Source organism: Simochromis diagramma, unplaced genomic scaffold, assembly GCF_900408965.1.
Source record: "Simochromis diagramma unplaced genomic scaffold, fSimDia1.1 OVJJ01000685.1, whole genome shotgun sequence".
NCBI classification, from domain to species: domain Eukaryota; kingdom Metazoa; phylum Chordata; class Actinopteri; order Cichliformes; family Cichlidae; genus Simochromis; species Simochromis diagramma.
In genome coordinates, this window is record NW_024387477.1 from 3,170,000 (window position 1) to 3,192,444 (window position 22,445).

General features: G+C 43.1%; 2 protein-coding genes and 1 long non-coding RNA gene across 4 annotated transcripts in view; 1 reads left to right on the forward strand and 2 right to left on the reverse strand.

The window, feature by feature from the left end:
- The window catches only part of gpc4 (glypican 4), a 31,522-nt gene extending 20,748 nt beyond the window's left edge, over positions 1–10,774 (reverse strand). The window contains exon 1 of the mRNA XM_040016281.1: positions 9,976–10,774. Within this exon, the coding sequence (XP_039872215.1) occupies positions 9,976–10,132 (157 nt within the window). The 5' untranslated portion in view covers positions 10,133–10,774. The remainder of the gene's footprint in view (positions 1–9,975) is intronic.
- A 15-nt stretch (positions 10,775–10,789) lies between these two features.
- On the forward strand, positions 10,790–16,353 carry LOC120724214. Of its 2 annotated transcripts, XR_005693866.1 has the most exons (3): positions 10,790–10,898; positions 11,160–11,216; positions 12,084–16,353. It is a non-coding gene; the product is annotated as an uncharacterized LOC120724214 (long non-coding RNA). The 2 variants fall into 2 exon arrangements; XR_005693865.1 differs by lacking the exon at positions 11,160–11,216 and having other exon boundaries at positions 10,793–10,898.
- gpc3 (glypican 3) overlaps positions 14,411–22,445 on the reverse strand; it is a 134,382-nt gene continuing 126,347 nt past the window's right edge. The window contains exon 8 of the mRNA XM_040016280.1: positions 14,411–16,066. Coding sequence (XP_039872214.1) covers positions 15,891–16,066 — 176 coding nt within the window. The 3' untranslated portion in view covers positions 14,411–15,890. The remainder of the gene's footprint in view (positions 16,067–22,445) is intronic.

Sequence of the window (22,445 nt, forward strand, 5' to 3'; positions counted from 1 at the left end):
TTTTTGTTTTTTTTAAAAACAAAAACAAAAGCAGTAGATGCCTCCTGCCATCTCAGCAGAAAAACAGAGCACGGCCCAGCTCCCATTTAGAGTGAAGAAATGTCACATTTAAGGCTTTATCTGCGCTAAAATCTGCAAGATTTTGTCCAGCTTGCGAGTTGTTCTCTTAATGGCTCTCAACCTAACAAACAAACCTCACACTAGGATCCATAAATCGGAGCTCTTGGCCACCAGAGTCCATTTCTGATTACTAAACCAGTCGGGGGCTCGGGCCAATTAAAACTCTCCATTTGTGAACATTCCAAAACGCTGTCATCCATGAACATTTACCCAGAAGCCCCTGGGGAGATTCCTCAACACTGCCCTGGCCTCTGGTTCGGCCTTTTTTTTTTTTTCTCCCCCTTCTCCCATCCCAGCCCTGCATCTCCGGCTTTGTCTCCCCACACAAAAGCTCCCTGCCTACACCACTTCCCAGGTCACTGCTTTGTCAGGACTTCAGCTCGCTTCTTAACTTCCCCAAGTGCATTTAACAAATCAAACCAAATTCCAGCCGCTGTTCCGCAACTGCTCTGCAAGTTCACCTGCTGGACTTTATATGCACATCTGTTCAAGCAAAACCTGCTTGAATCCCTGACCAATACATGCAAAACAGCTATATGTTCTGATTAAAGACTGCGCATGTGGATTCAACGGGTTCAGGCATTAGTGCTTAAAATTCCCATTTTAAATTAAATGCTCTTAAATTAGAATAAAACGGTTCAACATTCGGCCCAGAAAGAAGCACGCAGGTCAAACCACGGTCATAACTGCCCTGAAATTAGATTATAGACAGAAAGGTCAGGCCTCCAACACAACTGCGAGTTTAGCCTCTAACCACGAGGGCGCTTGAAGCCATAATTCATATTAACATAGTTATGGGGAATTCATAGTTCAAACAGAAGTGGTTTGGTTCAGGATATGATTTAGCTTGGGGTACTTTCATAGTGTGCGCCGCACAAACTTTCTGCAACATGTTTTACTTTCTGAAAACCTCCCGTCCATAAATCAGCCCCGGTTCAGTGGGGTGACTGCTACTCAGCTCCGCTTAGCCAGCTGGTTTTTGACGCATCTGTGTCAAGTAATGCGCAGAGAACAGATTCGTACATAAAAGAAAAGACAACGCTAAACACTTGCGAGTAAATCAAGAAACGTTCCTTCCTACCATCACTCTGCTGGGAATCTTCCTCAACAACTGCACCATCTATCAGCACGCGTTGGATTCACGTTAACAACTGGTCTAATCTTTTAACCTTCCCCACATCTATCTCTCAGGTGATGCTGCCTTTGATGAGCTGCAGATTTGAAGTATTAGACCCACGGCTTTAACTACAGATTCCACCTTGCCGCTTTAGTCTTTCAGTGTTTGCGTGTACACGCGTGCGAGGAAATGTGACGCAGTTACAGCGAGAGAGCGCGAGACTGTTACGCTGAAGATTTGCAGAGACAAGCAGACAGAGTTTGCAGACAAATGGAGAGAACAAGTTACAGCACAGCGTGATTATCACAAGGGAAGAGCAAGAGGGGGGGGGAGGAGGCACAAAAGACGTTCCTGGCTTGTCCCTATACACCAGCCCTCCATCTTTCCACTGACTCATGGCACACAAATGAAAACAGACTTTAAAGGAGAAGATGAAAAACACTCTTTACTTAAGGCCAAGTGCTTTAGCAGGGGACCCTGCGCAAACACTGTTGTGCTGTCAGAGAAATGGACTACCGTTAAGCTTGCAAATAGATGTGCTTCACACACAATGCATGAGAGCTATGCAGTAGAATATATGGAGAAAGCTTAAACCAGTTTGTGGCCTTTATGTGTGCCCTGTGCAAGTCGCAAAACCCAAATTAACACCCTGCCACTCAAAAAAATTCTAATTTTTCAAAACATACGAGGGCTCTTAAAAGACCTGACATGCAAACAATACATTTCATTGTTGGTAGTAAAACCCAACGAACCACTCCTAAGGACTGGGAGCTCTTTGACAATGTTTATAACAGACCTCAAAAAGCAGCTGAAGTCCACCAGATGTTGAGGCAGGACGGGGCCCGGCGAAGCCCCCCCAGGCAGAATGAGGTCAGGTACGAGATCAAGTTTCTGGAAGCTCAAAGCTACAAGGGGGGGGGGGGGGGCAACAAAGATTCTGATATACCTGTTGGGCCTTACGAAACTGGACACCCAACAGAGGCGTTGGGAAGAGAAGCACTCACTGCCGACTGTCAAAAGGAGCGGAAAGACTAAACCTTGGGGTACAATGCTTTAATGGTTCTCAGTCATGGATGGCTCAGTCTGTTCACGACGACGTGCACCGAATGGGTCGATAAATCAAAGCTACTTGCTGTTTCAGTCATTCACAATATTTCAACCACTGGCGCGCCGTCTCGCATTCCCACATAACGAGTAATTTTTCTGCCCACAAAGCACACACTGACCAAATGATTTGCAGCCATCACTTAGCAAAGCATTCGATCCTTTTATGTGTATGTTTTTTATCACGCTCCTTTACCCGGCCTCAGCCAGAAGAACGTCTGCCGCTGTCTCCTTCATCTTTTCAAAACCTACTTTTATTGTGGTGCGAACTTATCAAGTTCACAAAGCTATGTCGAGCAGCCAAAAATCTGACTATTGCTTTTTTTGGGGGGTGTTTACGCAAGAAAAACAAGAGAGCTTTTTGATCTCAAACAATATAATTTATATGAAAATAAATCCAAGAGTGAGCAGCGCACAAGGAGAGAGAATGGGTAAATATTAGGAAACCTATTAAGCTAACTGCAGTTTGGAAAGTTGAGCTAAGTGACTGACTGCCATGTCAGTGGGAGTCTTGATGCAGGCCTTGGGAGTAATTAGCAAGGATTACAGCTCCTCTGGCCTGCACCCAGCACTGGGGTTTCAGCCCAAACACCCAGGCAAGTCCCTGGCTTCGCTCCCTCACAGCTTTCCCCAACCGCACAGGCCTCTGGTGGTCACACAAATCCTAATGACGATCATGACTATCAACACGGGGCATCAAGCCCGCTGGGGCTTCAGAGGAAATCAATTAACCTTGGTCAAGTTACACCTACATCTTAACCACACTCCACGCTACGCGGTGAGATGACTTGAGTGAGTGATTGGAGACACGATGCAACAGGCAAGGAGGTGGGGGGGTGTTACACTCCACCCCTGCAGTTTGACATCAGTGCTAGCGACCCTGTACCACACACCTCACAGCTGGCCGGGTGTCACCAAGTGGTCAGCAAAACGGCAGCTCAAATATCAGGACAAAAAAAGTGGCAGAAGCAGCAGCTTAGAAGCCTGGAGTCAACTGGCAGAGACAGGCTGAGGTGGTGAGGGAGTAGCTGTGATAAAACAACCCAAAAGCATACAGAGCAGGTATTCAAGTGATCTGACAGCACACCAAAACTAGCCTAAAGTGCTTGTCTTGATACACAGACAACATTTTTGTGCTTCAGAGCAGATACTTCCTCAGCTTGTGGGTTTAAAAGCATCATTTCATGTCAGTTCACACTACGAGCCAAATTTTTAAACATATTTTCATACTGGGAGACGTCTTACTGGTGCCTCCCTAACCATCAGAAGCGTGCGCAAAGCTATAACAAGAAATGTGGCTTACTTTTGGCGTTCACATAATCTAAAACCCTTTCAGGTCAAGTGAACAGTGGTAAAAGGAGACTAGACGGGAGCTAGGTGGGCTGCAAGGCAGGAAAGTGCCAGTGAACCACTTCTGACTGAAGAAAAAGACTGACTGAAGAGAAAGAACAAGAAGGGGAGAAAAGGGAAAGACTAGCAGTGAAACAAAACCTCCCAGAGGAGCTGCAAAACAGCGAGCGGCGGGAGAAGAAAATGATCTGATGTGTCAGTCGGGAGAGAAGAGGCACAGTCGACTCTTTCGTTTTTTTCTTTTTAAACAGCGAGCAAACAGGATGTGTTAACAAGGAGGGTTTTTTTTTTTTTCTTTTGGTGGGGGGGGGGGGGGGGGGGGTCAACTCTCTCAAATCAAAATACGGAAAACCGCAAGGCCAGATCAGGATTCCCCACAGTTTGCATGAGGGCAAGAGCCGCCAAATGATACAGTTGTGTTCAACTGTGGCCTGCAGTGCCAAAAATGTACTGTGAGGCGCTTGTTTAAAACCTTGTATTGTGCTCGACAGGCACGTGCACTCAGAGGGATTTACTAAGCGGAGCAGGCTAGATGTCGACTTGTACACGGCCTATATGGCCAACCGAGGATGATTCATATGCATCCAGTTGCCTCCCTGGATTCAATGAGCTTGTGTCACACATTCCCAACCACTCTCTGGCTCCCGTCTAGCCCACCACTTGTGGATATTCAAGTGGACTCGGGTACAAAACTGTCCTGTCAGTCAAATCTCTCCCTTTCTCTGCATGCCTCAGTCAGTCCCTCCAGTGCTCTCTTTGTTGCCGTGTGTTCCCAGCTCCGGGACTCCTGTGTGCAGGTCTTGGTGGTCCGGTGTGGAATGTGGTGAGGAGGGGGGAGGCAGGCCGGCCCAAAAAGGGGGTAATCAATTGTTCCCACACAGAGCATCCACCCCCCACTGATCTGTCGCTCACTTGGCCATTTGGGGGTTGTGGGGACCAAAGCAAAGGATGCAAAGCGTTGGAATTAAGGACGTCGAGTCGACGCGCACACACACAGCTATTGAACTGATGCTACACTTGCAGCATACTAAATGAGCATAAGAGACAAACTTAACATTCCAGAGTTGTTGAAGGTGGTTCTTACCCAAAGACTAAAACAGGCCTGAATTCACAAGATCCACGCAACAACAAAACCAGGTACTTTCGTCAGCACTCCCAAGCCGCTTCTGTGCTCAGCCTGAATATTTTTATACACTGTGATATGCTTAGGAACGGAATACCATGAGAACCCCTGATCTCAGAGCTGCCACACCGCGATAGCAGGAAACTGATAAGAGCTGGCAGGCACGTGTAGCCACCCTCCCTTCCTCCTTTGGCCCCATCTGGGTGCTCAAACTCACAGCCGGGATAACACTCCCGCCCCAAACTCCTCACCGATTCACAAGACCTCATCCTCATGATACATAAACTCAATTATCCCCAAGGCGAGTCAAACAGTAAGGCAAAAGATGTTACAAATTCACTGCAGGCAGCAACAGGAACCGTTATATTATGACTGCATTTGATCAGCAGCAACCAAAAGCTGCTGTCATGAACTTGAGCCCACATGATTTGGAACTCTTGTGTTCAGCATCAACAATTAGTCACAAATACAGAGGATCTTTACATCCTCATGCAACCAAATGAAGGCAACACACGTCAGTAATGAAGCCGGATGAATGCAATTCATTTTACAAATATTAGCCCTTAACTAAGCAGGGTTAATATTTTTTTTTTTTGGGGGGGGGGGGGGGGGGGGACGGGGGGGGGGGGGACTTCAATGCAGGACTGTTTATGTAATCCCAACCTGCACACATTTTCAAACTAATCATTCACATATTAATGTTTACGCAGCTTATTCCTCCAGGGGCAAAAAAGGACACTTAACATAAGTTTTTTATTAGACTCACACCTAGATAGGTGTATAATGCATTTAAATTACTTTTTAGGCTCACCAAGTCTAGATCCAAGCAAGAATGTGGCTTTAAAGAGCTATAAGTGGTTCTTCGTAAATGCTATGAGTCAGACTTAGATGTGTGAATTTTCTGTTGGCTGTAACCACACCTATGGGTGGGCCTACAGACAGTTTCTTGATTGGCACACCACCTGAATCCATCTGATCCCTCCATACCAGATTTAAAAATAAATAAATAAATAAATAACTGAGACTTAAAAGCATGTACTTCTCTAATGTACCATTCAGGAAAGAACAAATGAAGCATTTCACAGCAAATGCATCTTTCAAAGGATGCAGCCTGCAGTTCCATATGTGAGACCTGAAAGCCAAATAGCTATGTATTTATATGGCCTGCCTGAGCTTCTTCTGCCATGGGAGGAAAAACCTTTAATTAAGTAGACTACATTTCAATCAGTTGGGGACCTACAATATTCTCAAAGTAAACAAAAAAACATGTTGCCTCTGGGGGGGAAAGGTCTGAAAATCTAACAAAGCAAAGATTAAGGATTAAAAATGAACATTAAGACAAACACCTCCTTCTTAGCTAATGATGCTAATGTAAACTTGCTGTGAGCCGCCTTGTCTTCACTCCCAGCCTGCAGAGCCTCAAACAAAACTTCGTGTTTCACATTTGTTTTAATGTTTCACTTTTTGCAGCCATGCCACAGAATATTTGTTGCATAGCCAATTTTCTTTGAATTCGCCCTTCCCTGCGTCATTGCCAACTAGCATCCAGACCACAATATAAAATATGTGTTCTGCTTTTTTAACAATGTTTAGAAAAATCCAACTTCCTATGTCTTAGGATTTTAAAACATAAGTTTGACATTTTAAAACCAATTAATTCATTAACTCAATGTCTTGTGTCCCTGTGGGACCCTTGATGTTGCATTCCTCCAACTCTTTGCCATGCAAGAGATGCAAGGTCTGTTTCTACAAGCATTTTTGATGTTTGGACTGGTAACACTTTGCTATGAGAAGTCAGGTTTGTTGACTTTTGGCAATGCACACTGTGGCATGTGATTTTAACCATAGAAGATAAAAGTATAAGCAGGAACCTTTATTTTTTAGGGGGTGGGTGGGTGTTATATTTGACAGTGCCAACAAAACTTTTGCACTGACGTTTCCCACAGTTTCTTTTTCTTGGAAGCAATAACACTTTATAAAACTGTGGAAGTGATTCTTAATGACAACACTTGCCAGTTGTTTTACGAGTCTGACCTTGAGACACTTGATGGGTTCGTTATTGGTTAATTATTACAAGCGCAAAGTGCTGGGGCACTAGTCTAGTGAGCAGAGCCATTCCAATATTGGTTGTTGCACCATAAAAACTTGCAGACCGTGTGTGTGCGCCCCAGTTTCCTGCTCTTATCTTATCTGCAGAATATCGCTGCAGCAGCACAACCTGCCATTTCCCCAAACTGTAATGATGTGGGGCGTGCTGCCACCAGCTAAGGGAGGGGGGTAGCCCTTACAATGTGAGACTGCAGAATGTCTCGAGCTTACTGAGAGGCCAACGCGCTGAGGTCATGCACGCCTTAAGTTTCAGCCATAATGCACTGAGCTGATTATGAGCAGAGGATGTTCCACGCACTGAAAGGAGGGAAAACGACCCTCCTTTCTTTGAACTCTGCTATTGTCTCATACCTGAAGCATGATATGAAGCCTGACAGCCAGAGTAAATCAAAACAGATTTACCCCCCCACTCTTTTAAATGAAGCGTGAAGTCTGACCCTGCTTTGGGTAGCCTTTGACATGGCCCAAACCACTAAAGAGATGGTCCTGTTACAGCTTTGCAGGAAATGCTGTTAACAATTTATCACAGTATCAAATACAACTGTAAAGGGAACTAAACTATTATTAGCAGATATAGTCAGACAGCAAAACCACCATTTACATCCTGTGCAATTACCAGCATTATTTATCTGTCATCATTAAGGGAGTAAATCGAATTTATTTCCCATTTCAGTGAAGTATCCAACCACGGGACATAAACAAATCATCATCCATAAGACAGGAACCTTGGAAACGGGGCTTGAACCGTTTTCACGTGAGTGGTAAATGACTGATACTATGGGATCAGAAAGGAATTTACCGAGTGAGCCTGCTCTTCCTCTGCACCACTTAATTCTGTCTACAGCAAAGCAGGGTTTCCATTTCAGTTTTACGGCATTAAAACATCTTTACTGAATCTCAAGTCTGGCTTCAGCTCAGGCTGACAGTAATTTTAATGGCAACAAACATTCATATCTCCGTGCTGCCAACAATAACACAAGATACTTGCGGTTACAAAAGGCAAGTTTTGAATCCCACCAATAAGACTCATATTCCACGAAACTGATTTGTGACGCACATATCGGAGGACGTAAACATTTCAAAAACTTGTCCTGTGACAACTGGCTGAGATTGTGCATCATTTTTAAAGCATGTCAACTTTGCCACACAGTAATAGTAAAACAGTTGCTTTATTCAGATTCAGTGTGCTGTGTGTGTGTGTGTGTGTGTGTGTGTGTGTGTGTGTGTGTGTGTGTGTGTGTGTGTGTGTGTGTGTGAGAGTCTCTATCATCTCAGTCTCTATCAGCGACAAAAAGCCGCTCATTGAGGTCAGCCCTGCCTAAAAACCCAGACATACACCAGCAAACTATTGTAAGGAAAAGCCACGTGTGTGTATGTAGCACACAAACCTGGACAAGCTTTCATTCACATCCTTTCAAACCCAGGGATGCAAGACAATAAAATCTGACCGAGACAGACGTGTTGCGGTACTCCTAATGACATTTACTATCACAAAGACAGAAGCAAAAACACAAAACAAAAACCCCACACAAACCTTATTAAAAAAAGACTATGAGACTTGTGTGAAACTTGGGATCAAATTTCTGTCTCTTTGACAGCTACACCCAACTCAAATTCTAATGAGCCATTGTGGCCCCAAAAGAAAAAAGCTGATCTGAACATCCTCTTAGTATGCAAACGAGAACTCATAAAGGGCTTTATGATAATAAAGAGAACATATGCACATTGGCTCACGTAGTCAGATGGAATAATGCTGTGAGCACTTCGCCAAAAACAGTTATCCAAGTTGTAAAAATAGCTTTTCTGCTAATTAAGCTCTTTATGAGGGCCAAAACCTACATATGTATTTTTTTCCCAAGTGGGAATCAAGACCTAAGCTTCCCCCCAGATGACTTACTTCTATACTGTCATACACCATGCTGAAGCCACTCCAAAACTGGCAAACCTAACTTCACCAAACGTTGCGTATTTATTTTAAGTGCCATTAAAATTAAAAGGAAATGAGTGGCAGTGAGGGGTGGGTGAAAGTATGCAGGGCACATAGGAATTTCAACCCCCAACCCCTCCCCTTGTTGCCCTCAAGGATTTACTGTAAACGCCCCCACCCCCCTCCTTCAAGGAAAGTTTCCATTACTTGGGCTTATCTCATGATTAGCATCATTGATTTGCCTTTTTGCCTCTCTGATTATTAACATGTCTGCTTCCATTATTACTTAGCACTCTGCATCCTGTGACTGGTCTGGAGGTGGATTTGGGAGATAAACAAACAAATAAAAAAAAAAAAAATAACTCAGCCAAGCCTGGAGAGAAAGAAAAATCCATAAGCTCTTTTTTCCGCAATGCAGAGGAATGTTTACTAAATCGCTGCCGGCGGCCTGTGCTTCACAGCCATGGGGGTCTCTACTGAGGAAGCTTGGAAATAAACATGGGCCTGGGTTCTTTCTGTGTGGAACAGAGCCTGTGTGTTGATTATAGCTCTTTATTGTTATGAATTACCTACAAGTATTTCCTAAATGATGACTGTGTTTACACACTGGAGCAGTGAAGTGTTGCCAGCAGCACTAAGCCAGAAGAATGCATTCCCAAATGTTTCATTGCTACTTAATAATTGAGGAAAAATACAGACCAAAAGAAAATGAAAAAAGCAGCATGTCAGTATGATTAACAACGCCTCTATATCAAATCTGGAATAAGCACTAAATGTCCATTTATAAAAGTGACCGTTTAATCATTTGCTGTAGAGGTTGTTATTTGTGGCAGTGTCAAAAAGCAGTTAGGTAGTCTTTGGCTAAAATGGAAAACATGGGTGCAGTTAAAAGATGTCTAAATGTCAGGTTTGGATTGAAATATTGGAGTTAATTTCACAGATTTGAAGCTAAACTCTCTTCAAGCTAACTTTGCTAGCTTAAAAAGGTTCTCTTAGCTAGGACCACCCGGAAACCTCTGCAAGACCCACCGGGGGTCCCCGCTCCCTACTTTAGAACCCATTGGGTTTTAAGGTTAAACTTGAGATATATTTGTATATACACATATAAATAAAAATGGGTCTCACCGTTGATTCCTTTGCTGGGGACGTCGTTAACGTTGAAGCCTTTGGAGCTGTAGGCAGCACGAACTTCATTACAGTTGTTCAACTTTTGCTCCTCAGTCCCCGACACCGACAACACAGCCACCGTCCACACGACACACAGCGCCAACAAACTCTTCATTTTGGGCCAGGCGAAGACAGAAAAATAAGAAGCCTAACAGCGAAAACCGCAAAAATGTTAAAGTCGCTCAGGTGTGAGTGTGTGCACGGCTAGGACAAAGTTTCAGCGAGTCCACGGTCGAGTTTCCTCATGGAGACGCGCTGATTTCTTCGGCTCAACAGATACTTCATTCACAGCAGCAGAGGCCGGGAGAGCAGAAAAGACACCGAAAAAACACCGTTCACGTCGGACGTTTCACAACTACAGGTACGTGGGTTAAGTGTCGAGTTCCAGACTCAAATGAAAAACACACAAAGACGCGACAAAACAACGGGGTTAAAACATGGAAAAACTTTTTTTTTCTTTGAGACTGAAAGCAACAATCACAGTCTCACTACTGCTTCAGAGTTTCGACGAAAAGTAAAAACCACGGGAGGAGAGCAGGCTGTGGAAAGTTATCGGGAAAAATTTTGGTTTCTTCAGTCTTCTTCTCTTTTCTTTTCCGAATCGGAGGAGGCCGAGGGTTTCAGTGGGAGAGGACGCTGGACCGCTTGCAGGTTGTACTGGGATCCAGATGCGAGCAGAAAAAGCCCTGGTGGACACCCAGGAGTGAGAGCAAGTTCCGGGGGACAAAGACCTGGAGATCAGGAACACCAGGGGTGGAGCGTGGAGCAGGGGCTTCCAACCAACCCAGGAGCTCTCTCCCACTTTAATGTTTAGACTGGAGGAAGCCGCGCTTGAAAATCAGGACTGGAGCTGAGGGTGGAGCTACACGGTGGCATAACATGTGGGTATGACCTATTACTGGCCCACATGACATAAAGAACAGACTCATTTAGATATGCAAAAGTGCTCAAAATCACAGATCTCTTTCACAGAAGATCCAAGTCTGACCTCTGCTTTAAGCAGGGATTTCTTATCAGTTTTTTTCTTTTTTGCTGTTAGTGTTGAGATAAGAGTAGATAAAAGTCCTTGGAGTCAAACAGGCTTACACACACAGTCTTAACAGATATTAGTGACAATAAACCATTTTTATCTCTGTTTCTAGGCCACCCCAAGGACTTGAATGATAACCAGGACATTTTGTAACCACATCTTATCCAAGGTGGGGAAACAGAGACCAGTGTGAAGTCTTTTAAGTCTTCACCCAGACGCTTTTATTTGAGTCCAGTACATTAGAGTTTGTTTAAAATGGCTGGGTGAAACCGTGGCCAGTGTTTCTGTAACAAGGAGTCAAAAAAAATGACAGGGCCCGCTCCTTACACAAACACGATCAGGCTGTCCTGTGTTAGCAATGGGGCAGCTGTGCTTCGCACATCCAGCTGCCTGTCATATAGTGCTGTAAACAACAGTAAGCAGCTTGCTGGAAGCATGGTAGCAGGCTGTAGAGGTGGACTGAGATTGCACTCGCATCTAATGGGAGATGTATAAATCAGTGAAAAGCAGATGCTCACTGAGATGAAATGAGGAAGAATGCTTTTTTTGTTTAGACCAAAAGCTGCTGGAAATGTTTGAAATGATGTGTCCTCCTGTCATGTTTTAGTTTTTTAAGCTGCACTTTGTTGGCGTCTGTCTGCTGGTGTTGTCATGCTGTTCTTTGCCTCTGACCTTTGTCCATCTCGCAACGCCGGCAAGAAAAGAGGAAAGAAAAAAACAATCTGAGTTTATTTAGCACTGAAAAGATTAAGCATGTGAAAAATTCAAAGTGTCAACCTCTTAAAACACCAGAACCCTCAAAAAAAGGAGAAAAATAATTCAATTCACAATCAGAAGCTGCACTATTTGCTCATTTTCAGTAAGGATGAGGTGCACTACAGTCTTTTTTATGCCAAAAGTAGCATTGACAAGATTTTTGTACCCCCTGCATTTAAAAATGCCCGGACTTGTGCACATGTCCGTTGGTTTGGGGAGGGCGCGGGGGGGTTAGCGATCGGCAAAATGACATTCCTCCTTTTGTGTCCACATTCCTCAGGCGGCTCCACTCATTCTGTGTGACTGCGGCTGCTGCAGGGGAAGCCAGGGGCTGCTGAGGAGCAGGAGAAGGAGGAGGATGCTGGAGCTGTGTGTGCATGGGAGAGCGTGGGCCCGGCGCTCCTCTCAGCGGGCCAACAAAAGGTAAGAAAATGGTCCAGTGCCATGGTAATTAGACGTGAATGAGCTTTGAGCGACATGACATGTCTCGGGCCTTTCTCTGCAGCGAAGGAATTTCAACATCCAGCTTGGTAAAAATTGGACTGGACTTTGGGGGGTGGGCGGGGATGTGCCCGTGCACTTTTGAGCACCTGAATTACATTGTTATTTTAATTTATATGCAGTGTTTAATGACCCCTCTGGCTCGTGAAGGTACACAAGCCCGAACATCTTTGTGTGGCCATGAAAAAAGGGCTGAAATACATATTCATAGGGGAGTCAATCACTCAGGCAGAAAATGCAACAATTCCTAATAGTCAGCAATTCTCACTGTTCCTGCTGACTAACATCACATTGACCTTTCACTCTCATAATGCAGGCTGTTCCAACATTGCCCCAATATTACCCTAAGAAAACACATGGACTCTGCATCTCAATGGGCCTGTATGCCCATTCTCCAGCCTCACATTAGCATTCAGAGTATACCCCCCCCCCCCCCTCCCCCTCCATCCCGGGCTAGCTGCTGCTCTCTCTGCAGCCGGCGTTTGCTCATCTCCTTATAATCAGCCTCCCGTTTACATCTTAAAAGCTGCAATACAGCTCAGGAGAGAAAGGCACAGCTGGATAATAATGGCGTTTTTATCTAGCACTGCCGAGCAGAGGGTGTGTGGGTGTGAAAAGTTACAGCAGAGAATCGGGGACACAGAAATGGGATTTTGAAGTGCGTTTGCTGTGACAGGCGTGTTATCTGCGGAGCTGTGAGTGATTGGCCTTGTTAGGGAAGAAGACAGGCTTTAATAATGGAGACGAAACACAAACACTTGGGACTAATGAACCCTGGTTCACTGCTGGGTTGTGGATGAGTATAGCTACCTGGTTAAGTTAAGCTCAGGAGGTTAACAGACTGGGTCAATAGAGAGAAGCCCGACAGAGAGGGACAGAGAGGACAGTAGTTCATAATCTGCTGGGAGTGAGAAAATACAGATCCAAAGAAAAAACACATGATCCACGTGCTGCTTTGAGGACTCAGAGCAACGAGTGCAGTCCAGAAACACATAAATTTCATGATTCATGACTCGCTTTGAAGTGGATCAGTAGCGAAAAGCACAGAAAGTAATATATATGCCTGGAACATTGTGTGTGCAATTTGTAATCGCAGCAGCGTGCCATCCATTTAATCCTTGTTTTTCATGGCATTTTAAGGATTATTCCATACCCAAAAAGCAAAATCTGTGAGTTGGAATCTTTCACTTTATGTTTTTGGGGTTGTTTTTCCACTTTCCTCCAACAACTTAGCATTGAGCTGTTGGTAGCTTTTATTCCAAACATTTGCTCATTCTGCCATTACTCTCACGTAAAACAAGCCTGACAATCAAGTTAATCTGCAACTTAATTTTACTTAATTCATTCAGCCTGACACTACATCCATGTCAATCAGTTTATTCCTGGAAGGGGTGTTTTCTTTTGCCTCAACTAATCACAAGTGAATGACTTTTGACCTGCCAACATAATGTTCAGTCAACAAAGAAGTCATGGGAGTGCTCGCCTGGAGCAGAAAGTCACTTTTTAATGTTATTTGAGTTTATTAACAGTAGCGAACTAACATCCATCAAGTTCATCCATGCTTGTCCACACAGCAAGTGGTTCTTATATAGTGCTTTTCTACTCTACCTGACCACACCAAGCACTTTTTACATCTTGCTGCATTCTTTACCTATCTAACATTCACACACATTCATAGAAGCTAGAGTAGAACTGGAGGTTAGCATATTGTGACTGTGCAGACGGATGGAATAGCAAATCCATCAGATTCTTGGGTTTTAATGATAGAGCTGTGACACTAAAAAGTCTGCTAGCTTACACAGTCAGCATTTTTGCTAGCTCTACTTCTTACCCTTGTAGTAGCTCTATCCATTCTTACTGTTCAAAGCACTTAAAGTGCCCACACATTCATTCAGCACTTTTTATACTAAAGTAGTGTGTAGTGCTTTTCCTGTTACACTCATACCACTGAAATATGCTTAGTGTTAGCAGCTAAGCATATTTCCACCCCCTTCGTGTCTTAATCTTCATTTCTTGCTTCATTGCTAAATGCTTAGCTGAATACGCTAATGCTAATTGTGATGCTAATATCTTAGCTTAAAAACACATTGCCACAGGCACAAAACATCAAAACAGATTGAGTTTATTTTACAATGTATTTTCCCCATCAACATTCAATTGAGAGAAAAACAAACACATCATTATTTCTTATGACTCCTAGGTGGGATACCGGCCAGGGGTCTTGTAACTGGCCATAGGAGACATAAATCAGGTGGCGCTAGTCAAATAATTTAGGCCTGCACTTTGTTTAGGCATTCCACTGCCAGGACCCTGGTAGTCGGCGTGCTCGATCGCTGATATGACTTAGCTGTACACCTGTGCTTTTCCTGACACGACAAGTCAAACAGTGGGCCATGGGCAGACTCAGCACTCGCAGCTGTGGAGTCAGCTGTGTGGTAGCAACAGCACCATGTTAAAAAACCAAACAAATGAAACAATAAGAATCTCACTTTTGCTTTTAACCCAAAAAGCACAGAAAAAAAGATTAAATACAGAGGCCATCCTTGGAAATGTATGAGACCAGTGCAACATAACAAAATTAATGTACACGTTTTTATACATATTTATATTTCACATTAATGATCGCTTTATGCACAGTGCTAAAGAGTAAGCTAGAAACTGCAGCAAGGCTTCACAATCCGGCCAATAATTAGTCCACAAACCAAAATGCCAGTATTGTAAATAAACACGTTAATGTAAACATGTCACCAACACAGAGAAACATACACCTGTACAGTTATCAGGCGGACTTTGGAGACTTATATTCGAATGATAGCCCTTGGATCCTTTTTTTATTATAGGGCTGTTACTGTTTCTAAAAAAAAGTGCACCAGCTTTACAAAACAGAGCAAACAGTGATGATGGGAGTGTGAAGGAAGCAGTCGGTAATAATTTAGCTATCACTACGACATAAACAATCAGAGAGAAGGGTGAGTAGTAGCAGAGCATTTTAAGGAACAGTGCATGTTTAAATAAGTGATTCATTGCATCATTCAGGGGGAAGGAGCTCACTAAAACTGACCAGATAAATTCCAGCCCTGGCAGGAGGTTATGCTCTGCCATGAAGGAAAATGACAGCAGCTGATTTCGTCTTCTTCCAGTTTGTACCTGCTGGGCTGTGACTCAGTACAGACTGAGCGGGAGCATTTATTTATTTTTTTAAAAGGCCCGTTGTGTGCTAGGTCCTTTACATGTCTAAAAATGAGTCTCTCCATCACTTTGTTACATTACATAAGAAGTGAGTGTGAGAACAGAGGTGAGGCAACAGGACGCAAAAGTTGAAATAACCATTGTGGCAGCGGACCAGTGGGCAACTTTCTTATTTACACAATGGCGTCTAATGTGCTTTAATAGGTTTGTTAAGAACACAGGTTGAACAGGTTCTTGTTCAGACAGATAAAGAGAAATGTAGCATTTTCTGTTGTTCATGCGTCCTCTGCTGAGCCACTAAACTTTATATCAGGAACAAGAATTCCAAAAAAGGTTTGTCACATTCCACACATTTTGTACTGAATCCTAGAGGGAAGAGGTGATGGGAATGCATGGGTCAGTGGGGATAGACCGGGAACAGACTGAGCATCAAGAAGAGGATTGGAACTAGGTAGCTCCTCCACAGTGGAGCCGCGAGTGAGGAGACGCCTCCCATCCCAGCTGTAGCCAAACGAGGGGTTAACAGCTGCTCCTGGAAGGTGAAGTCATCCATTGCCAGGTTATCAGAAAGGTCTAAGGAGGGAGACAGACGGAGTCAGAGACGGAGGAGATGGACAGAAGATAATGAAGGAAGGTGAAAGAATGAAAAATATGAGAGAAGCAGGAAAAAGAAGAGGCAATTAGAAATAAAGGCTGCCACAAAAGCTGAAAAACACATGTCTGTCATCTTTCTGCATGATGTCTGACACAGCTGTAAAAACAATGTTACATTGGGAGAAACCCAAGCTGCTCATATAACCAGATGTTGCATGTTATTGTTGTAAACACGTGCTGAATCATACAGACATAAATTTTGCTGATAGCAAGTGCTGAAATGTGGTGAGATGCTGAAAAACAAAAAATTAAAGTGAAAAACCACAAAAGCCGCCTAAGGTCATGTCGAAAACTTAATGTGAATCATCTGTCACAATTTAGCTGACATTTTAGTTAAAACAAGACTATTTAAGACTATTTGTATTATAACTGGGATTTGGCAACAACCCTTCATATTGTTGTTCTTCATATATACTGGTATTTTCCCTCACAACCATCTCTAGGGTTTACTGTAAACAGTAAAAAGGAGATAATATCCAGTGAGCAGCAGCTCTCTGGGTGTTCTGGGTGTCAGAGGAGAATGAGCAGACTGCTTCAGGCTGATAGGAAGTCAACAGTAACTCAAATATCCACTTGTTACAACCAAGGTATGCAGAAGGGCATCTCTGAACACAGAACACATCACAACACTTCAAGCAGAAGACCACACTGGTCTCACTTTCCTGTCATTTCCTGACAGGAAAACGAGGCTACAATTTACACAGATTCACAAAAACCAAACGATGAAAGGTTGGAAAAATGTTGTCGGTCTGATGAATCTCGATTAATGCTGTGATATTTGGATGGTAGGGTCAGAATTTGGTGTAAAGGACATGAACACATGGATCCATCCTGCCTTGTATCAACTGTTTATGTCAGTATCAGTACTCAGTTAGGTTCAGTATTTTCTGTTGGATTCTTCCAGCAGGATAATGCACATCATAAAAATCAAGTAATCTCAAACCGGTTTGTTGAACATGACAGTTAGCTCACTGTATCCAAATGGCCTTCACAGTCACTAGATCTCAGTCCAATAGAGCATCTTTTGGATGTGGTGGAATGGGAGATTTGCATCGTGGATGTGCAGCTTAAAAAATTCTGCAGCAATTGTGTGAGGCTACCATGTCAAGATGGACCAAAATATCTGCGGCATAGAGTTTGAGTTGCTAATTCAGCTGTTTCTGCTGCTTCACACTTGGCAGCAAACCATACAAGTGCAAGGTTGAGATTATCCACTAATGAAGCCAACAGAACCACATCTGCAAAATGCAGAGACGAAATCCTGCAGCCACCAAAGTGGAGACCTTCCGCCTCAGGACTTGAGAAATCGTCAGCATATTACGCCTCGGGAGTGAAAACGGGCTGGTCATCCGGCTGTGCTTTCTCTATGGGAGGCATGCCAATGGGATGGACACAATCCTCAGATCGTTCCTTCTGCTGACCAACTATCCCCAGTTGAAGTCAGCACCAGTGTTACTAACTCTAGCCAAAAGAATAAAAACATACTTTTCACCAAATAAATCTACAGTGATGTTTTTTTCTCCCCTTTCTTCCAAAGGTAATTACTTATTATCTTCAAGGAAGTTGCATATTTCTACTTACTACATGTAAAAATGAGTGCTTTACATGAGAAAAAAGTTATATATAGCTTAAATATTCCTACCCAAAAAAGCAAAATGAGCCATCATCAGAAGCACATATGACAGTCTTGTGAGTATAAAATGCATCTCAAAAATCTCATAAAATGGTTTAACTTCTATGTGTTTACTAAATTTAATATATCCCAAAATTCTCTTCCACACAGAACAAACAATTGCTGTATTCAGACAGTCAATATTCAGTACTGTCAGAGAGAAATCACACAGATGAAGACACAGAATACAACCTGTAATTAGATTGTCTCATCAGTATCATGTGGCAACCAAATGAGCTGTAATGTTTTCCTCTCATCATTCTTCTACTATGATTATGTTAATCTTCTGTCAAATGGTCTGCTTTTACCCCCCCCCCCCCCTTTTTTTTTTTTTTTTTTTTTACAGATCGTGAAATGTTATTATTGTGTATCAGTTACCATTTTAACTGTCTGATATGCCCTTTTGGTTGTTTTGTTTTTACAAAGGTATATTGAAATGTAATCTCTCCCGTTATTGAGTGCTGCTTTGTTTTTCATTCAGCTTTTTGTTCTGGAAATGCAAACTTTTGTTTCCAGTAAGCAGAAAAAGGTGGAAAGTTGTCACCTTTTCTTATTGCTGCATTAACTCTTTCATGCAGACTGTGCATTTTTTCCCTTGAAGATGCACTGTCATTGCCAAGTAGCAGTTTTGTGCTCAGCACTGTATATGAACGTAGTGCTGATGAGAGCACAGGAAGTATGGTTGCTATGTTGTTGCTATGAGAATTCATGCAAACTGGCCAGCAGTAATGACTAAACAATAAAGTGAAAATGAAATATATATATATATATATATTAGGGGTGCAACGATATTCGTATCGATATTGAACCGTTCGATACAGTGCTTTCGGTTCGGTACGCATATGTATCGAACAATACAACATTTGTAATTTATTTTATCAATTTTCCTTCTGACGATGCTGTCTGTGTGGAGCGCTCAGTGAATCTGTGTTCGACTACTCCGCCCAGGCTGCACTGTCGAGCGCAGATCCACTGAGCGCTCCACACAGATAGCATAGTCAGAAGGAAGAGCGCAGGGCAAGCTAGCGAGACAGAAGTTAAGCTCTACTTGCAACAGGCAAATTGAACCTCCCCCACCCTCATTCAGATCTGGCGTTTGGAATTATTTTGGTTTTCATGTGACGTATGACCCTGAAGGTAAGCGAGTCATGGACTAAAGTAAAACAGTATGTTGGATGTGCCACGCAATGCTCAATTACATGGGTGGGAACTAGTGTGTTAGCGCAGTTAGCTCGTTAACGTGTTGGCCGTCTAGCCCCATGCACGGAGCGATCGGTGGTAGCTCGTTAACGGAGATTTGCCGTGTTGTGGCGTTAAGGTCATTTCAACGAGATTAACCTGAAAGCACTAGTGGGAACACAACGAATATGACTGCACATTTACGCCGACATCATCCTAGTGCAAAGACAAGTGGAAGCAGACAAAAAAAAGCAAGCATGCTACTAACTTTAGCCGAGTCATTTAGACAGCTGTTAGCACATGATTCTCCTTATGCTGCTGAGAATATAGCCCAGAAGAAGCGGATAGTATAGCTTTTATTTTGGAAAGAGACATTTCTCTGTAATAAACTCTCTTTTCCAAAGATGAGTGATTCCTCAATCAGATACAGGGCTTGCAATATCGCTAGCCCGACGTCCCGGAGCTAGCGATTTTTTCAGTCGGGCTACCAAAATCTATCTCTTCCCTGCCCGTCGGGCTATTGTAGGAAAAATATATGTCAATGCTTTTGCATTCTTTCAGAAATGTAGCTGGGTAATTATGTCATTGGCATCGGTGAGCCACTGTCAATATGTGACATATTGAAGTCGCGTTTGAATTTGCGCTTGTTTTTTTGCTTTCACTTTGCAATCGTGCGAACTGTGTATAGAGAGCGACAGCACTGATCTGTGAGTGATGATAATTTGTGCACCAATTCCTCTGACATTGTCTTATTAATCGTTAGCTTACTATGCAAACATGACAAGTGAAATCTCCCGCAGCAAGCTTAAACATGTGAGAGGTTGATCGCGCAGAGAATCGCTGAGCTTATGTGAGTGAGCGTGTAAAAGCATTTCAGTTCTGCTGAGCCAAATAAGACAGGTCAGGGTGAAGAAGTGACAGCCAAAGAAAAGCTTACCACAAAACGGAGAAGTTATGACAAATCAGACTATAAGGCAAAAAGAAAGTGCAGCTTTATGGTTTCATGGACAAAAGAATTTCTGTGGCTGCAATATGATGAGCTAAATAACCAGGGCTGCACATAAGTGGTCCGCAGGTGCGCATTCGCTGTCAAAATAAAAAACACGCACAAGGGTTAGGGTTAAATTTAAAAACTGTACTTTTGAGTTAAAATATATATTTATAATTTTAATAAATGACAAATTAAAAATGCATGAACATTTTTTTGTATCGAAAAAATATCGAACCGTGACACCAAAGTATCGAACCGAACCGAACCGTGAATTTTGTGTATCGTTGCACCCCTAATATATACATACATACACACACATATATAAAGGAGAGAGTTGGCATATTTAGGAGAAAAACATTTGTGGAGATAAACTGGAATCTTTTTATTTATTTCATTATTTCTCATGTGAGATTAAAAATAAAATAATATAAAAAAAGAATATCTAGGTTCGTTTTGACCTTGAAAAAAGACTTTTTGTCCCTGCTGTTTTCTCAGTACCAGGGTGCCATCACAGGATTGTTGCCCCTGTATTTGTCATTGCTAAGCTAACCCGTATTTACATGTTTACTGGGGCAGAAACACATCTGTTAGCGGTTCAGCCTAGGACATACCTGCTTACACACTTGAGCAAAAAATAAGTTACTGTGCTGTTATTGCTGTTAAATAAGTGATTAGGGTGAGGAAGTGATAGAAAGTATGCTATTAATTTTCATAATTTTTACAGGTCTGCAACCAAGCATAAATGTTTGGAAAAAAAAGAAAAGAACAGATAACGCACCAGTGGGCAGTCAAATGAAAAAGCCATCTGAGCCAGCGGGGATCAGTGTTCATTAACTGATGGATCCGGCTTCTAAAACACATCTGATGTGGCTTGGACCTTGGAGTCCATCAGAATCAGCTAACGCTCAGGGTTTATTGTATCGCACATTCGCGGCGAGCACTTAAATGGCACCAGGGATAATATGGAGAAAATTAGAGTTGTGCGAGGTTTATGCACTGTTTGCCTCTGGTGAAAGCTTCCATTTAAGGCATACTGTTATTTTTCACTTTCATCTCTCCCTCTGCAGATACTGTAATGATGCCCTGAGGCAACGCAGGTAACTCATTTGCTCCAATGGGGCTGCTTGGGGCTTAGTGTCACTATTTTGTGGATGTGAGTCAGAGAAAGATAATCTCTTTTCCTATTTTTCTCCATCTGTTTTGCGTGCTGCAGTGACTCCTTGGCTACCTGCTGCTCTGATGTTGCTTACTGCTCTCTTGCTGCACTGCATCCACATCTGTTTCCCCCCCTGACACCGAGCAGATCACCCTCCCTTTGTGTGAAATATTCTGTGCTACTTTGTCTGGCAAAAAGCTGTGAGAAAGGCTGAAATATAAAGGGTGAGCTATTAGGGAGGCCAGGAGGATATCAGTAATAAAGCAGCAGTACAGTTAGGAATGCGAGCTATGAGTTGAGCCGCCCTCTGTTAAACCAGACACAAACACACACACATGTGCGCAGGTGGACTTCTGACATAGCTTCCTCCCACACACTCCTGATGGTTGTGCATACATTCTCATCCTCACACACACTCATACCGCACGGTCACATCTGAGCTCCTAAAAATAACACATTGCTCCTAATTGAATTAGCTGTCTCATCTGATCTGTGTACTGTTCCCCCTCACGGCAGCGATCCAGCAGGAGGAAGTGGCTGATCTGAGCCGCTGTGTGATCACAGGGAGCAGTCAGGAATCTGATGAAAGCTTCGCCCTGCTTTACTTGAGTAAAAACACAACAAACCGCCTAACTGTGTAGCGCCTCAGGCTCCTACACACTCAGGCACCATCTTGAATAGAGAAATACACTCCAGTTCAAGCATAAAAATGACTCCTAACTCAGCAGACAACTTACAAATAACCTGTTTCAAACTGCACCTTTAACCACTTCGTTATTAGCAGCCTGTGGCAAAATTTTTTTTTTTTTACATCAACAAGGTGATTCCCAAAGAGCTATTAGCTGACACCTTGGCATATCTTGACATTATGCACTTTGTGTCCTGAAGGAAATGAGAAGAAACCCTGACTAAGAGAGTCCTGGCTGTGTTGAAGAATAAACTTTCAAGCTCATTAGAATTGTATAAACTCTGTTGGTGCTTTACATATAGTCTACTTCCATGTATGTTTGCACACTTCCTATTGTTCTAGCAAAATGCAATGAAATGAGTGGCTCAAGATTTTAGCACAGCACTGTAAATGCACTCCAGAGGTTCGAAATGCATCTCCTACAAATTTCTTTGCCGTTACATCATTTGAATGGCGGCCAGGGGACAATTGACTTTTTTTCCTCCTCCTGTGTCCTCTGACATGGCAGTGGGCAGGCATTCTCTGGGGCTCTGAAAGAACGATTTGTCACTGTCGACAGCGGCGCACTGTACTGCCGAGCCAATTAAGCTCAAGGTGCAATTTGATACAGCT